General features: G+C 45.6%; 1 protein-coding gene across 1 annotated transcript in view; it reads right to left on the bottom strand.

The window, feature by feature from the left end:
- Positions 1–18,812, bottom strand: part of NSG2 (neuronal vesicle trafficking associated 2) — a gene marked incomplete at both ends in the record, with an annotated part of 29,190 nt that extends 10,378 nt beyond the window's left edge. Inside the window, 2 exons of the mRNA XM_082291310.1 lie at positions 6,848–6,967; positions 18,684–18,812. Coding sequence (XP_082147436.1) covers positions 6,848–6,967; positions 18,684–18,812 — 249 coding nt within the window. The remainder of the gene's footprint in view (positions 1–6,847; positions 6,968–18,683) is intronic.
- Between the last annotated feature and the right edge of the window lie 213 nt (positions 18,813–19,025).

Raw genomic sequence — 19,025 nt, 5'->3', positions numbered from 1 at the left:
CTCCAAATGCACTTCACGACAGGCAATAAACTTTGCTTTGGTTTCATTCAGCTGAAAATTCTTTCCTGCTCCTCCATCCTGCTTGGTCTCTTTTGCTACAGTGGCCACACCAGCATTAAATCTTTCATTTCACCTCAAATGCTGACAGGAAAATTGCCCAACACACAGATTTCCTGTGGGGTGGCACAGGTAAGTGCACAGTGGTGTTGGAGACAGAGGTGCAGTGTAAGAAATCCTCCAGACCCAATGGGAACTACAATTACATCCTGCAATTAGCACAATTAGCACCAGGGGCATCGCCATGTGGTCACTCATGGAAATATTTTCAAGCATTTTGCTCCAAAGCCAAGGGTCAGTTGAGGTTTCTGCTCTGTAAATCCTTTCTTCCTTCAATATACCCTGGTTTGGAGAATAAAGTTTCAGCAGGTGTACCCCACAAATACTTAGACATGTGAATATTCTCTGTGACTTCCACTTTTGGAGATTTTCTGCATAACAATTCACTTTTTTATTCTCTCCAAAAATCAATGAAATGAAAAAAAACCAAACCAAAACCAAACAAATCTCTTCAGCTGATTACTCTGTTAGTGCTCACAGATGGCAAAAATAAAATAGACTCGAGAGGCTTTTCCTGACTTTGCAAAAGAGTGAGAGTGTGTGTGTGTGTGTGTGTGTGTGTGTAAAACTAACATAAAACAAGAATGCACTGTAAGGAATGGTCCATTTCCTATTAAAAAAACATATTTGGGTTTTTTTTCCTTGCTTTATTAGGTGATCCCTAAGCCAGTTGTATAGAGCACTCAGTTAAATCAAAATAGATTTTTCTTGTGTGTTTTAGACATGGACATGGCATTCTTAGTCCCAATGCCTGTACAAAAAAAATTAAGGAATTGGCTGGGAGTTCTTACAAAACCCTCAGACTCCTACCCAGCCTTGGGGAAGGGTAGGGAAGGGGAAACCTTGCAGGGTTTATAGCTCCATACCTGGGGATGTGATCAGACAGATCTGTTCCCTGGCAGCTGAGCAACAAATCCCCACTCAGTTCATCCTCACAGCTCCTGATTGTCACTGATGATCACAAACGGCTCCATCAATCAGCCTCGTGCAGCCTGGGAGAGCCACTGGGACAGATGTGACCTGTCCTCTTCTCTTCCCGTTACAGCCAGAGCAGGAGAAGGATTTCTGAGCTCAGGCAGAAAGATGAGGAGCAACATTTCTCACTTGCTTGCATACACACCACGAGTGAGAGCCTGAAGCCACAGAGGTGTGAGTTTGCAGCAAGGCCAGGCAGGGCTGGGCAGTGGTTTTTGGGAAAAGAGAACCGGTGACTTTCTGCATTGCATTGGAAAATATTCAGCCTCCAAAGAGAAGGCTTTGGCTCCAGACTCAATCAGTCCACCACAGCCTGGAGAACACTTAGGTGCACTGAGAGCTGCCTGACACCCCTGCAGGAACTTGCCCACTGCACCCACAGGGAAAGGAGATTGCTTGGTGACAGCTGAGAACTCCCTAAGGGAGGGAATATTCCCCCAAATCACTCCCTGGGGACTGAAATCAACCCCTTCATGCTGACACCTCTCCAATCCCCTCTCTGAGTGCAAGGTTCAAAAGAAAACCACGGTACCAGCCCCAATGCTGGTGCCAGTGCCTGCTCCCCTGTGCCTGCCACACTTCTGCTTTTCCTCTGCTTTGTCCCTTGCTCTCCTGGATCCCGAAAACAACGTCTCAGCCCCAGCAGCAATTCCCAACAGTGAGAGAAATCCCTGTGTACAGCCCGTGTTCCTGCCCTGAGCACCACTCCCATTAGTCAGGGTAATGGGATCCTTCAGCAGCCACCCCGCAGCTCCCGGTAACCGATGGGATGGAGCAGTTGCCATGGTAACGCTGGGACTGTCAGGATTAAAAACAGTAAGGAAACCGGTCCTGCTCACACTCAGAGAAGTCCTTTCTCCAAGAGTTACTCCTGCCCCACGGGAACTGAACAATTAAAGGAGACTTTGAATTTATTTACCTGCGAATGGGCACATTGAAAAGCCCCAGCCGCTTTTCTGGGGTTTCTTTGCAGGTTAGAGGAAGAACTGTCAGCATAAAGCAAGAGCCTACAAGTGAAAGCAGAACATCCCACGGGGGAAGTTTGCAGGATCCATGGCATGGGCAGGGAGTTTGGGAAGCAGAAGCAGGAATGGCACATTTGGGGCTCTGTGTGTGCAGCAAAGTGTGAATTCCCTGGGGATTTGATGGCTCACCTTCCAGTGGGGGAAGCAGGGGAGCATCTTCCATTTAGCAAAGCTGCCACCAACAGGAAATGAATCCCTGGCCCTGGCCCAGCAAAATCTTTCTTAATTATGAGCCAAGCGTTTCAGATATTGGCTTGGGTTTGATCATGAACAATTCTTGCATCAAGCTCTGTTTTGCAGGGTGTGGCTGGACACAAAGCAACTTTGTTCTAAATCTTTCACATTAGGTCAGAGGAAAATAATTTTTCCAGTATGAGCATTTCAACAACAGAAGCATTTGAATGGGTTCCACTACATTTTGAGGACCCAATGGAAAGTGTGGGCAGTAATTACATCCACTGGTCCCTGGATCTGTGTTTCAGGGCAGTTTCAGGGCGGAGGGAGGAGAGGGGTGATCTAATGATAAGAAATAATTGTCATTGCACACTCAACAGGGAGAGATGACACAGCCTGTGACTCTGAAAATGCCTCTTGCCAAACTGTAGCAGAAGAATGAAGTTCCCAGTCTTCTTCAGTGAAGCAGCGATCAATACTTGCAGATGATTTCTCCAGGTAGATAAATTGCTTGCAAAAAACATCTTAAATATCTCGACTTCTCCCCCATACACCCACTCCCAACTTGTTCTGTTAAAGACAAGTACAGAGTTTAATTATTCCAACGCTGAAAACACCAGCTTTTTAAAAGAAAAGTCAGATAACTATGGGAGATAACTATCACCCAGCTAATAGTCAATAAATCATTGTCTCCCTGAAAATAATGAACAGTTCTGTGGCAGTGGGGAGAAAGGGCTCAGACTGGTGTAACAAAGAGACCAGTTTGTGTAAAACCAGTAAGGGACCAGCAGTTACAGGTGTTCACCCAATGCTCTGTAAACCTACACAGAAAGGTCACCCCAGCACCTCTTCTGATGCTATTTAATAAATTAATGCTTCTGGATGATTTCTGTGCTATCTGGACCGGTTGGAAGAGAAAAGGAGTCACTGGAAACCCTGTCTCTGGAAGTAACAAGACTTCATTTGATGGGGAATCTGCTTAAAAAGCAAAAAGGACTCAACCTCTTTTCAGTACTGATAGAAATAAGGGCAGGATGATTACTCACATGAGAGATTGTTTTTAAAAGCTGGAAGATGGGGTATCACTGGTGAGAAGGAGCAGGAAGCCCCAGATGCAAAGGGTGAGAGCTGTCACCCCACAGAGGAATCAGAGACACATTTACAGACCCTCTCTAATGCACCTCAGTGTAGTCACAGGATGGCAAAGGCCAGGAACAGGAGCTCCCTTCAAAGCACTGCAAATGAAAGGCAAACAGCAGCCACCCCTCCCCTCCAGCCTGGGAAACCTCAGCTCACAGAGTTACTGCAAAACAAGATCTCTGCAGATCAAAAACTTCCTAGAGGAACACACTCCAAAGGTATAAGCAGTCTGGAGAAGGCAAGGTCTATAAACCATCGCCTGTCAGCTTAGAAAAATTTCTCTTTGCTTCTCTGTGGAGGAGTAAAACGAGAAGAGAAATTTCTTTTCTGTATGGATGGCTCAACCATAAGGCTATTTGACCATCATTTTCTTGTAAGCCATCGACACAGAACAATTTAAACAGTTGTTATAAAGGATGTATGGGCTGACTCATCCAGCTGAAGAATCAGCCTAATTGGTCAAACTTCCAGGACACCGTGTGCTGAGCTGGAGAGAATCATAATCTCATCTATTAGGGGATGTGACAAGTTGCAGGAGCTATCTCAGATTCCTGGAAGAGCTGGTGTGAAAGAAGAACCGTTGCCTAGGGACAGTCTCTTCTTTATGATAATTAAAGAGCTCAGATCTGGGCTATTCTGGATGGATGAAAAATATGCAAGCATAAGCTTAAATTCTGGCTTGGGCTTGTTCATGTGAGAAAGTTGTCTAATAATTCATTAGTTTCTTCAATAAAAGATACCCAAAAGGCAGGGAAAAGGGCATCTGTGGACTTGGCTGCAGGTTCACATGGTCTCAAAATTTTCTCCAGACATCCTGCTCTTCTGCATCACAGGATCACAGAATCTCCTGAGTTGAAGGGATGATCCAAGTCCAGCTCCTGTCCCTGCCCAGACCCCCCAACAACCCCAACCTGGGCATCCCTGGCAGCGCTGTCCAAACGCTCCTGGAGCTCTGGCAGCCTCGGGGCCGTGCCCATTCCCTGGGGAGCCTGGGCAGTGCCCAGCACCCTCTGGGGGAAGAACCTTTCCTGATATCCAACCTTTCCCTACTATCTACTTTGTACCCAACAGGAGGGGGCAGCCAGGGGGGCTCAGCCTCTTCTCCCAGGGAAGAGGGACAGGATGGAAGGAAATGGCCTCAGGCTGGGCCAGGGGAGGCTCAGGGTGGACAGCAGCAGGAATTTCCCCATGGAAAGGGTGCTCAGGCCTTGGCAGGGGCTGCCCAGGGAGGTTTGGAGTGCCCATCCCTGGAGGTGCCCAAGGAAGGGCTGGAGGTGGCACTCAGTGCTCTGGGCTGGGGACAAGGTGGGGATGGGGCACAGGTTGGACTCGATGGGCTGGGAGGACTTTTCCACCCTCAAAAGTGCAAAAGAAAACATGATGAACACAATTTTATCACATTTTTAAAGCTTTTAAAAATGTAGCCAAGCTGAGATCATGAAAGTTATGTATTTACTGTGATTTGCTCTTACAAAAAACAAATGTAAAATGATTTCATCAGTACCAGATAATAGGCCAGCATATAACCAGAGGGCAGGGTTTTTAATAACTTCACTAAAAATATGCACTGGGACAAAAATGTGGTGCAATAAAAAAGTACAAAAGGTAATAAATATTACCTATTAGCTCATTTTTGTCAGGAAATAATACTACAAAATTAATGGGATACATGGAAGCCTTATGAAAAGCAAGCAGGGAGAGGCTTAGAGTCCTATCCAGTATTTGACCAGAGGCTGCCTGATGAATAAGTTGACATTGAAGTGCAGAGAATGAAAATCATCTGGAATGCAGGGAAAGGAAATAGCTCAAAAATGAAACTGTGATGTTGCCAGGCTCTATAGGAAGAGGCCCAGCTCCCACCTCTGCCAGGGCTCCCAGCTGGAGCTGGTGAGAGCGATGGGAAAACTGCACCAAAAACAGGACTGGGAGAGGAAAAAATGCATGAAAGGAAAGGTTTGAATGCAACAGCAACTTGGGTGCTTGAAAAATGGGAAAAACAAGATACTCTGTAGAAGGAGTAAATGAAATAGGATTTATCCATGAGCTATACATTAACTCAGTGTGTAAAGATGAGATGTTCTTGACTGCTTTTTTAAAATAACAAAGCCAGATCTTTCAGTGGTTTTACACTGCCTTTCACATCCTTTGGGGCTGCAGGATCCAGTGTTAAATACCCAGGGAGGCACCACCATTTACAGCATCAGCAAGGCCATTTCCTGCGGGTTAAAGCCAACACATGAGTCCAGGAGACTGAATTTATTGCTGGTTCTCAGGCACATCATGTCTGGTTCTGATTTGTGTGTTGCTCTCACTGGAACATGTCTGCTGTGGCTTCCAAGACTGGGATTTAACTGTGGTTAATTCACTGTTCCCTTTAGTAGTGGGACAATGGAGAGTTACCACTGGTGGTAAATAGATACTACACACAATAAGCTCAGTGAAAAATTCAGTAAACATCAATGGCAGGCAAGTAATTTTAGATCAAACTGATGTCCACTGAAAAAAAAACCCCAAGAACCATACACATTTATTTATACAACTCTTTAAGAATAAAGTATGCTTTGGAAGGAGCAGGACTGTAACCAAGCACTGCCCACTTTTTCTGTTTTCTACTCAAATCATTGGTATTTCCTCTGACTTTGAAAATGAGCAGTCAGATCTCACATTTCTGTCACTGCCATGCTCTGTGGTGTAGAAAAAGCACCAGGTCTTCCCAGTGAAAAGGGAGGGCAAACTGGCAGCTACACACTTGGGAATCTAATTTTAGGAGGAACTGAGCCATTCTAATGTGCTGCAGTCAACAGGAACCGAGGGCACTCAATAAATCATGAGTTTCTTTCCATGTTTGAGTAGAGCCTGTTGAAAATTTCCCAAGAAAACATTTTCCATCACAAAATTCCAATTCCTGTGAAGCAAAACTGCTTACAGGACAGGATATGCTTGGATACTTCTCTAAAACCTCTTTTTCTATGCATTTTGAAGTGGATTTTATTCTGTAGTAATAGAATAATGTATTTTTAATATTAAAAGGGTTGTCTAGCTATGAGACAAAAGGAGTTTTAAATGGCTAAACAAAATGTTCCGATCCATCTTCCTTGGGATTTTTTAAATTCTTTTTAAACACCAATGTTTGAGAAGAAAAAGGATTCAAACTTTGTTTATTTTCGATTTGGGTTGGAACATATTTTCATCATTTTCCTGGGAAAGAAAAGCATTTCCTACTTTAGATGTAAGCCAAAGAAGGTATTTTCATGCCTGTCCTAAAAAAAATCTTTACACTCATGCAGATAAACCTCTCTTTGACCCTGGTGAGGAGTGGAGTGGTAAATTTGTTATGTCTTTCCTGTCACTTTGATTCAGTTATTTTAAAATGAATGGTATTTGCATCAGAAGGCAGCAAAATAACCATTTCTTACCTTTAGTCTTTCTGTTACCCCATCAGTGAAACTGACTGTGAATTCAGCAATTTTGGGCACTCTGAGTTTTCCTTTGTTCTTCTGGTCAGGCTGATACTCTGTTCTTGTTTTCACAATTACCTGGAAAATAACAACACTTTTAAGAGTTCTGCCCACAGCACAAATTTTGGGGTTGTTACCAAAGCTTTTTTATATAAACCATCCCCTGGACATACACAAGCACCATAAACATAAAAGTGTTCATAAAAATGAACACAAAGCCATCATCCCATGCCCTCAGGAATAAGAGAGGCAGATAAATAGGCAGATACACAGAACTAGGACAGCGAGCCTTAGAACAGCTGACAGCAAAGTGTCTGACACCCACTTTTGTTTAGGATTAGGCATTTAATTTTTGTATCATGCTCAACAGGCAGAAGAACAGCCCATCCTAAAGAAGAATGTCACTAATTAAAAGCTCTGTCCAAACAAGTTCTGCTGAAGCCAATTTAAATTGAGGCCATTTGGTGTCTCATTCATTCAGGCTCCAAATTATCAATATTTATCTTGTATTATCACCTTGGCTTTCCCTCTAAGATCTGTGTCTGACTAATCCTACTAATCTTATAAAATGAGGTGGTTTACACCAGTGCAGAAGACCCTTCCACTTTTTGGGTCCACATTCTGAGCTGCAGCCTGGTGGAAATGAAAAACTCCAGGAGTGGAGGCTGCTGCAGATGAGAGTGACAAGAGTGATCCTAAAGCTCTTAGTTAGAAACAAAACCGTGGTGAAGGATTGGAACAGATTAAGTGATGCACAAGGTTGAGTTCCCAGCTAATCACGGACTTATTTCCAAATGAAGACAGCAAAGTCTGCTTTGGACCAAAGAGAACCCCAGGTATTTAATCCTCTTGCATTTAATGCATGTGATGATCAGAGGGAGAGAAAAGCAGTGAGGAGTCATAAGCCAATTTTCTGGATTCAAATGCAAATCATTAAATACTGATGAATATTTACATCCTTCAGTGAATCCCTCTCAATAGTGTTTATTACAGGAGTATTTGCAATATTAATACTTGGGGAGAAGAAGGGACAAAAAGCCACTCGAGTACATTTCTGTGAGCATTTGGGAGCTCAGGATTTCTGATGACACAACACAGAGGATGGGAAATGACCCACGGGGACAAGCTTGACTGGGCAGGTTTGGGGTGAATCCTGACCCTGCTCTGAACCCACTGTTGAACCAAACCCCATTTTGCCCACTCCGTCCAGCACACTGTGGGCAAAATAAAGCAAAGCTCCCTCTGCAGCCAAGACAAAGTGGCCCAGGTCAGCTGTGAGTTTCAAACAAGCAAAAACCTAATTATCTCCCTCAAAAGGAGGCAAGTGCACCCAGCCTCGTGCAGCTGGCCAGCCTTCAGTCTTCTCCCTGGCCTTTTGTAAACCCAGTACAGTAAATTATAGAGGATCAGCCAGCAGCACCTGCCAGCCAGTGTTTAGAAATTGCTCTCTTTCTGTTTTCAGACAATATCCAATTCTCCCAAATTCATGCTTCCTGCTTGATATACATCTTAGCTGCAGACAATTTTTTTTAATTTACATGAGGGCTTTTCCACAAACTCCAACGCTTGGTCTTAATGAAAGACCATGAAGCCAGAATATAAGAAAAAAATCAAATTAAAACCCTTCCTTGTTTCTAGCTATAATTTAATTTTCTTCATCATCAACACCAATTTTGTTACGGTCATTTTTTAACTGTTACATTTCACCAATAAGCAGGAAAGTTTGAATCATGCTGCCCACAGGGATACAGAGTGAGCCTGAAAATGAACCCTTCCTTCACCAGGCATCAGGTTCAGGTCCAGTAGCAATTCTATCACATCTTGGAATAAATAAGCAGGCTCAGGCCCCAGTCAGATCAGAAGGCACTTGAAACACAATCTGCTGATTGTGCCAGCAGTGTAGTGAGTGTGCACAGAGCCAGAGTCACCCTGGGCAGTGTTTTGCAGAGAAATTTGCAGAGGTATCAAAAAGCTTTGGTAGAAGAGGGAAGAAGTACCTTTGCTAAAGGCCTTTTAGTATGGCAAAAGTTAAAACCCTGCTCTCCAGAAGTGTCTTTGTCAGACACCCGGTGGAATTACTCAGCAGAAGAAAGACAGGGCAGGCAATGAAGTCTCCTTTTGAAAGGAGAGCACAGAAATCAAATGACAAAGGTCAAACAGAAAACTGAAAACCTGTGGTGGGGGAGCACCATGGCAGCAACGATCAAAATGCAATTTTGCTGAGGGCATGGGGTGTAGTTGAGAAGAACAGAGCTCCCTCTTGCTCAGTCCCCCACAGGCTAAATAAATCAGTCTGAGCATGGATCCCACTCTTGCAGAGTTAAAAGTGCAAATTTAGGAAAATAATCAATCTTCTAAAGAAACCTTACTGCAGTTTTAGCTTTTGTCTTCTTTTTTCTTTTTCTGTTTTCATTTTCCAGCTTTCTGATTTGAGTTGGGTGGGAAAGATTTGCCTTCCCCCACTCCCTGCCATCACTCCTTTTTCACCTTCTTTTTCCATTTTGTCAGTGAGAAAAAAAAATCCTGGCAGTGAAGTCTTCCAGAAATTCTACCCAAATTGCTGTTGAACGTCAAGTAATAAAAGCCTCCTGACTTCGAAGTCGGGGCAATGATCAGCGCTCATTTATCAGCGCCTGCCCTCGAGCAGCTCCATCCGAGCACAGATCCCACTGTTTCCATGCAAACAAGGAACATCCATCTCACACCACGACAGCTTTCCTGGGACAGCTGCTGCCGTTTATTACAACCCACAGCAACAGAATGATCCCCCCATCCCCTCTCCTTGTCTGCTCTGCAGCGGTGCTGGCTTGGGAATTGTCGTTCTTGAATGAAATCAGGGACAGGGAGGGGAAAACTGGGGTCCTGGGGAAGCTGCAATTCAAAGCAAACTGAAATGAAGGAAATGCCATCTCCTTGTTCCCTCCTCTGGGATGCTGGCACGTTGGAAAAGAGCTGCTCTAAGGGGGAACTTCCAGATGGATTTAGCTCAGGGAATCTCCCTGTAGATTATCTTGCTCCTGTGATCCGTTCTTAAAGTTTTCACACCATTTCCCAGAGATACGACACCTTAAAGTTGCAGGAACTGAGCTGTTCATTGCATATGCAGTAAAGGGAACACCAATAAATTACCTGGGACTTTCTTCATTTTACTTCCAAAATAAAGCTGGTCTTTGAAAGTTGCTTCCGAGATGCGGTTTGCAGAGTGATTGTGAGAATATCAGAGGAGAGAAAAGGGCTTCTGTGGACCAGCAAAAAGACACATCTAACTATGGGAACCCACACCGCAGTCCTTGCCGCTTCCTCCTTAACCAGGTTTGTTTAGAATTTGAGCCAATTAACCACCAATTCAGCAAAGCACTTAAACATGCAAGTAGTCCTATTAACATCAGCAGGATGAGCCGGATATTTCAAGTTAAGTGTGCATTTAAGTGCTTTGGCCCATCGGAGCTGGCTTCAGGCTCCTTCCCACAGCCAGCTCCACCTCCGGTGCTTGGGGATCCTGGGGAATTCTCCAGCAAGTGTTCAGGGCACTCTGCACACAGCATGACCCCAGGATCCCATATTACTCATGGAGGAGTAGGGGAAAAAGACAAAAAAAGAATCTCAGTAATGTGCTGAGTCCCCCTTGGTGGCTGAGTCAGGAGTTCAGATCCCGGTTGGCTCCCTTCTTACAATGCACGGCGTTTTCTCAGACTTTCATTACGGAGAGAGAATTGGAGCTCCAGCAGATTCTCCGTAAAAGTATTTGGGGTTAGGGACTAGCAAAGGATGACTGGGGTGGGAAGGCAGTCAGACAACCTATGGAAAATGTCAGCTATCTGCAGAATTGTGCCCCTCAGCCATCCCAGGTCAGTAGACGTAGTAACTTTTCATGTCTGGAAAGGTTTTGACATTCTGTTCTCTTCCTTGGAGCTTCTGGTTCCTCATTCCAGTCCTTCAAACGCTTCTGAAGAGCTCAGAGAAGGCTGCAGGGAACGGCCTGTGGAAATTGTGAAACCCCACCACAACAGGACCACAAGCCACATCCATCATCCTGCTCCACACAAGATGTTTCTAACGATGCTGTTTGTGAATACATTTATTGAGTCCTAAACCTAAATGCTCTTATTATTCCAGGCTTAATGCTAGTGCCACGACTGGGATCAATAAGAAATCTTTCCTCAGCTTTAATGAATGCAGGACCATGCACCCTCTCTGTAGTGATGCTTTGGAAAATTGTAGGTGTGCTGAGGTGAGAAACAACAGATGAGAGTCTGCCTACACCAGCAGGAAATCCATCATCGACAACCTTGAGAAGGTAAACAGTAGGAGAGTGCTGGGAAATCCAGGGATTTGGGCTGCTGAAAGGGAAAAGAAAGCATGCTTCTAACCAAGTGGGCTATATTAAAAGCATTTGCTGTGAGGAGGAAGGAGCAGAGTAGATGTGAAATGTGACAAATTGAAAAATATCCCATTAAGCATGGAACCTTGAAAAGGATTTTCCAGCAAAGGGATGAAGTAAGTGTTTCAGAAAATGAACTGATATGAATTCTGAGCCTTGTCTCCAACTGGCTAAATGTAACATCATTTATTGCCACTTTATATTTGCGTTCGAGCTCTATGGTTTTCCCTGAAGAAATGAGTAATAATATTTAACATAACTGGCATTGTGAAAACTTTAAATTATTCATTTGGAAAAGGACATGCAGCCCTGCTGTAATTCCCACTCCACTGCCACGGTGCATGTAATATATTGTGGTTCAGGTGCTGCAAAGCGCAAACCATAAAAATTTAAAATACTACTTCCTGGGATTATTAATAATGAAGAGTCTCTCAGTCGGAGTGGCTGTCAGATTGACAGAAGAGATAAACAAAATGTGTTGCTGCTACCAAGGAGAAAGGTTCCTTCCAAGTTCAAAGCTGGACTTTGTAGTCCCACAGAATGGTTGTAACACCCCCACCAGTTTCCAGGAGGATTAGTCATGCTCACTTTTAAATGAAAATGAGACTCAGCTTCCTTCCTTTCCACATCTTTCTCCATTCCTTGCAGAGACAGAAGGGAAAATATCAACTTCTCACTGGCACCAGTGTCATGGTTTCCTTTGCCTTTGTTACCCAGCAAAGCATCGGCAGCTGAGCAGGACCTCAGGGTGCAGCAGGGACCAGGTGACAGCACCTAAAGCTGGGACTAAACCTGCTGAGACTGGGGCAGGTTCTCCTCTCGTGTGCTCCAAGCCAAACAATGGCCAGAATCCACCACCTGCCTGCATACACAATTCTCCAGCCTAATCCTCACACAGAGCCAGCTCCAAAGAGCAAATGAGATGTGCACATTGCCAACACCAGCTGAAGTTAAAATACTTAGCACTAAAAGAATATAAGAAGAGATAGGAAAATCATGTTTCAGGGCTTAAAACAGTCTCTCGCCTTGCAGGCTTAGGATGAAACATTGATAGGCACGAGCAGCTCCATGCAGCATCTCCTGTACCTCCCCCTGATTGCTGCCCTGGCTACTGCCAGAAACTGGATAAGGTGGACATATCTCAGACTACCTGGCAATGACCATGCTGCAAATTCCTGGATTTTGAGAGAATTAGGTCTTTAAAGCTTCCCCAAATGATTATGGCTATGTCCCACCCTACAGGCATGGCAGCTGTGCTTCCAAATCTACAGGATGGACCCATCTCAGCAAGCAGACTTCCCAAAGGTTAGTACTAAAATTGGCATTTGTGATGTAGGTAAGGGCATTCTAGTCATTATTTGAATACATAAAATGCCTGAAATATCAAGCAGCAAAAATAAAATTTAAAAAATGAAAATTTTAACAAAAAGATGCCCTGGGATCAAATCCATAGTCCCTGGACAAAGCCAGGGTCAGTACTCTGCTATTTTTTTACCCCGTATCTGCTCATCTAACGGGTGTTGTGCTGGAAATGAGTTTCACAGAGGGTGGTAGGAAAAAGTGGTCTCCTGAATCAGTGCCAGGAAGATATTCCAGGCATAAGGAACAACGCAAAAGGACAAAGACAGCAAATGTAATCAGCCCTGGCATCACCCGTGAAAAGCAGCACAGAATGCAAAGGCTGCACTGGGAGCTGAAAGCAGCTGAGAAGGGCAAGGCACAGCCCCAAGAACAAAAGTAGCCTGGAATTTATTAAGCCAAGTCTGCCTACAAATCCTTAGGTGCCCATAACCCACAGGAGGTGGGGTGAGAAAAACTGATTTCAGTAGGTTCATCCAGGAGAGGGCTTAGCAAAGCAGACAAAAAAATCAATCACTCAGCTGTAGGGAGGGCAAATTGGCCAGGGTGAATTAGCAGAGCTCCACTGATTTCCCTTCAGCCAAGATTCCTGCCTGGTTCTCCTTTCTAGACCAGTAAGGAACTGGTATGAGGGGTTCACTTGACCCTCCTGCTGAAATCACTTCCCCCCTCAGCACTGGGCTTCCACTGTAGAAAAAAGAACAGGCTCAGCCAAGCCTCCATACCCTAACACACTTCCCTGTGTCCATTCCTGCTGCTTCTGCAGGATGCAGCTCCGAGGAATTGCAGTGCAGACATAACTGGGCTTAAGAGAGGTAATGGAGCTCACAAAACCAGGCAGCTTTAAAGCCCCTAATTCAGGCACTGATGGCAGAGCAGTTAAGGAGGGCGATTTCTGCCCAGGCTACACAAATCCTGGGATGTTGAGAGTGAAGCTCTGCAGCAGCACTACATTCTCTGGATGATGGGAGGCTGCTGGAAGCTGCTCCAGGTCCCTGTGGGCACCCTGGGAACAGCCCTAGTGGAGGGGCTGGTGTTCCGAGAGGAAGGCCAGCACAGAGTGACATCCCAACAGGAGCAGGAACTGCCAAGGACACAAGCAGGGCTGTCCAAAACATGCAAACAGCATCAAGGAGGTTTCCCCAAAGGCTGCTCTGCCCGAGTGTGGTGCTGCAAGGACTGATTACAGCCTAACGAGCAGGGGTGGTGTTCAGGTCTAATACGGATCCAGAGGACAAAGCCATTGCCCAGTGTAGGAGGGGGATGAGAAGAAGGCCCACACTGGTGTTGGTGGGGACAAGGGAGAGTATCCCAAGTGGAGAAAGGGAAGGATGGGGAAAGGCAAGATAGCCTGCCTGTTCCTTTTTATTTGTTATTAGCTTCATTTTATCCATCTTTTATTTCCCCTTCCATCCTTCTCCTCCCTCTTCCTCCTCCTTCCTCCTCCTGCCTCATCACTACCCCTGCCCCGTCCCTCCTTTTGCCATTTGCTCCATCCCACCAGCCTCACCAGCAGATGAGCAGGAGCTGCCTGTCCCCAGCTGCATCTGGAGCTCCCACAGCTTCCCAGGCTGGGAATGCCAAGCTGCCTCTGGCCCCAGCACGTGCAGCAGCTCCCCAAAAGCAGCTCCACGCTGCCCTGACAGCTCGTACCTTCAGGCTGTACAGAGGGCAGGCTGACACTGGTATCCAGGACGGAGCTCCAAGCAGTCCCCGAGGTACAGGAGCACTCATCCAGCTACTCTTAATTATTCCTGCTCAACTGGCCAGGACCAAACGTTATTTTCTGTTAAACCAACAGGGACAGGCTGTGCACACCAGGGACCCCCCTGATTTCCAGGAACTCTGTATAAATGCATGGCCTCAGCCACTCAGAGAGCGATGTGGCCAGGAGCACAGGGTGGGAAAAGCATTTGGAAAGAGCTGTTAGATCTAATTTTTTTGCTGGGTTGGTGGCAGGAATTTGCCACTAGAGAAATTAATTCTCGAGCCTCCTGATGCATTCAAAATAAAGAACAATGGACCACATGATAAACCTTCTGCAGCCTTCACCACAAAAGAGATGCCGGATGTTTTTTTCAGCCTGACAAGAGCTTTCATGCACTTTTGTGTTATGTAAAATTAGGATTTTACTGCCAGAACAGAGGTATTTCCTGCTGGATTATACTGAAGCGAGCCAAGAGACCAAGGGGTCCCCAGTTGTTGGTCTCATTTAAAATTTCAGTGAACAGAATGGTCCATGAAAAGCTGCACATCTTTCAGCATTATCATTGCAGAGACACAATCACAGCTGAAGCTGTTTGTCTATGCCTTGGAAAACAAGGCAACAGAGCTCCTCTCTCCCCCTTTGGTTCTAAAAGATAAAAGACTTCTGCTGGGTGTTTTTTTTTCTTTTTGAATCAGAAGAAATGAAATTCAGACACATAAAAAGCCAGGTCAAGGGCTTGTCATTGTTGATGGGGCTATTATTGCTGTTACATGGATGGATTTCACCAAAAAGGCCATGTAAAAATGATTTAAGAGCACCTGTCTCTGCCTTCTGCTCCAGCAAGGGAATAGGGGACAAGGGAAATACTTGAAGGTTGTCAATAAATATAAATGCACAGCAGGCTTAGCACCTTAGGGGGACAATTCCTGCCTCGGGTACATTTGTCCCCCTGCAGACACACAAGTGCTGACAGAAGGACAAGAATGCTGATGCTGCAGGAGGAGCAGCATGAGGAGGGGACATCCTCCTTTGGTGGGAGAAGGAAAAAGACATTCCAGTGGTCTGCAATTTTAGAAAAGAAAGTTGCCAAATGGAAGCCTCCTGAAATCCTGCCTGCATTTTCCCAGCAGCAGCAAGGTGGAAGTCAGAGGGAGCTGCTAAGCTCTCGGTGCTTTGGAAAACAAGGCTGTTAGGAAAGCACCCCCAAAAGGACAGACAGTAAATTTGAGCACATCTTTAAGTGTTTTCCTTTCTCACCCCCCATTCCCCATATGATTTCTTCAAGGAACTATCTGAAAAGAGCTGGACTTCAGAGATTACTTCACATCAGCAAAAGCCTCATTTCTATATTGTTTCTGTATCCTTTCTCCAAAAGAGGAGCCAGACACAGAAAACACTTGGGAAGAGAGGACAGAAGCTCTGGTGAAACACCTACATAGGTTAATGCTGAGACTCACTTTGAATGATTCTCAAGTGATTCAGCTACAGAAATGTCCTTAAAATGAAGAAAAAAACCAGGTATTTAAGGTCCTTAAACCACAATTTTCAGTCTGTAGATTCCACAGGCTTTGTGGGCTGCTTTTAAGGATCCAACAAACAACAGGTTTGATGCTCTTCAACTTGCATGCAGGTATCTTAAGACTCAACTGAAAAAAAAAAACCCTATAAATGAACAGAACTTGCAAATACACACCAGGTGACGGCATTATTGTAGTGGCAGCAGGTGGGCTGCCCTACACAAACCTTGTACACTCTTGGATCACTACCCAAAACTGTTACTACTCCTTCTTTACCAGACAGAGCAAGGACAGAGCCCTGAGCTGCACCCAAACCTACCTGCCCTGGTTTTGATGCAGCCTGGATTGCCTTGACCCCAAGGTTAGATCCAGGTCAAAAGTTCACAGTTTCCTAAATGCAGATCCTCTCTGACAGCGAAGAAAAGCCCAGAAAGGGGAATACTTAGCAGGGTTGGGGTTTTTTTAGGTTTCACTTACAGGAGGCTGCCAGGACAACGCGCGGCTGTCCGTGGAGTGCCGCGGGTGCGATGCAGGAGCTGGCCCGCAGCATTGCCTCCCAGTGGCTGCTGGCAGCGGGATCGGGGGGCAGGGCAGGAAAGCCCCGAGGCTGGAGAGCCCCGCGGGGCTGACCCCCAGACCCGACACCGCGGCTCGCCGGGCTCTGCTCGCTCCTGCAGCATCCCATGCTGCAGGCACAGGAAGCACCCCGCCTTGTGATCTCATTCTCCCCGGCTAAAAATCAACTGCTCGCACGTTTTAGGAATAAACAGGGGGGAAAAGTCAGTTTTAGGAGTTTTCGTAACCAAATCTCCTGAGAGCAAGGCAAGTCCAAACAAGAATACACCCTGAAACACTTGAAATCCATGTCCACTCGTCCTCAGGGGCACAGCCTGCCTGAATTCAGCAGCGGCTTTGCTTTCTCAAGTACAAAGCTGTAATTTGCCCCTCTCACTTAACCTCTGCCCAAGCTTTTCACCCGAGGCTCAGCTCCTTATTAGCAGCTCTTTAAACAGCCCCTCTACCCCGGGGTGAACTCACCCCAACAGAACCCCTTCTACAGAAAGCAAAGGAAACGGGTCATGAATTATTTTGCTTTTATCATAAATAACCTCTCCTCCTGGTGAAGGGATTTCCAGCCCGTTAAATCTGGGCCTGCTGCATGGAGGAGATGAACCACAGCCTGCAGAAATCAATTGCTCTGACTAATGAGTTCTGAATCACACTCAGCACGCCCGGAGATACATCCCACACTTCCAGCAAAGAAAAATATGGATGTCAGGAGATGCACTGGCAGTAATATATGCTAATGAAAGTAATGCAACCTAACAACACGTGAATTATTGATGTGGGCATGTTTAAACAGAAAAATCAGCAACGAATCACACCACACCGATCCACGCCAGTGTTTGTTCACCAACAGGCAGTTGGAACTGTGGTGGTCCTGAGAACTCTCATTAGCCCTCGATTAGCTTGAAAAGATCTTTGTTGGGTAATCCATGTCTCACCTGATCCACAAGTCATTTAAATTCCACACTGTCATGTGACACTGGGTGATCTCAAGGAGCCCCTTGTACTGCATCAGAGCGACTTTTACACACCTACAGTTTCCCGAGGTTTTCAGACATTTATGACAAATCATATTGCATTGCCGAAATTATTTTGCTTAATCTTATTTATATCAGAGTCACAGATAAGGGCTGGCTTAGCCTCTGATCCACAACAATTCACAGAAGTCTCAACTCTCCTGAATGCAGCAAAGTTGCTCCTGATTGCCATGAGGCACATGGAAAACAGAACCAGCTCCTTTGTCTGGCACAGCTCTGGTTCCCAGGATGTCAAGGCAGTTGACTCAGCTCTATCCTAAAATAAACACAGTTTGTCTACCTAGACAGGTTTATCACATCCATCACCATGTTCTCCTAATGTATTTAGGGAAAATTCATTTTGTACCACGGTGAAAGCAGGATATATGTTCAATAATCATCAGTGTTAATTTTTGCTGTTATTCCATTATCTTCCGAGATCTAATCATTCTGTCTGTACTTTGGGGTGGGCTGGCTCCACCTCTGTGGTATCTGGGAACTACATTGCAGACAGGCTTTGTTTTGGTGAGGGCTGTTGGGGAATACGGATTTTTACAGTCTCATCATGTCCTCACCAGGTTATACTGATATGCATCATCCCCACAGGGATGTAGACAAAAGATTTCCTAGTTCACACTGCAGCCAAAAAATCCCAACACACCCCGCAGCCAATCGCACATTCCTGGGCGTTTTAGTGCTGCATTCAGGTGTGAGAGAGTTGAGAGGGCAGGGGAGAACAATGTCCCCTGCCCGGGGCCAAACGCGACCCTGGGCTGTCCCCCAAGGAACTCAGCCACTCTCCCCAGAGAAATCAGCATCCTCGGTGCCCAAATCAGCTTTGCAAAGCCACGGAGAAGAAAACGGAGCTTAACAGAGATAATTAAAACAGCTGCTTATTTCGGCAGTTATCACATTACCTCCTCTCAAAGCAGGCCATTAATCTTACTGATAATAACACATTGCACACTGCTCCTTGGTTTCCCCGGCGCTTGCAAGAGAAACACACCAAGCTTTTTTTCCAGTTGTATTTGTGAATATTTGGAGCTCTTTTTTTGAGGAGGGAAGGCACTGGGGGACTGCTGCGGGCTTATTTGCCATGTTAAAACAGGTAAACGCGCTTTGAAAGATAACCCCTTTTTATTTATTGAATAAATGTGCCACAATTCCCATCACCAGAGCCCAGTGACAACCAAGGGGCACGTACGTGTGCGCAACCATGCAGGAGCACATTCTGATTTTGTTTTACCTTTTCCGGAGCCGGGAACTGCAGGTGATTTACTTCCAAAGGTGTGATCAAAGGAACTGTCTGAAAACCATCTTCATTGGATGGTTGTTTGTTGTTCTTGTCGTTCAAATTACTCCCCAGCTTCACCATCCTTGCACCCGGCTTTCCACACCTAAAACCGGGGGAGATGAGCAATGTCACGGGGGCAGTGGGAAAGGAACGATTCCTACCTTGCCATGCTCGGTTTGGGTCCAGGTGTCGGTCCCCTAGATTTTAGGGAATGTCACTTGGCTCCACCAAAGCATTTGCCTCATGCAGACACCCCACAAACAGCCTTCAAACCCCACAAACAGCCTTTAAACC

The sequence above is a fragment of the Coloeus monedula genome (genome assembly GCF_965178545.1).
Source record: "Coloeus monedula genome assembly, chromosome: 15".
Lineage (NCBI taxonomy): Eukaryota > Metazoa > Chordata > Aves > Passeriformes > Corvidae > Coloeus > Coloeus monedula.
The sequence above is the reverse complement of the archived record's forward strand: the minus strand, read 5'-3'. Positions and strand labels throughout refer to the sequence as shown.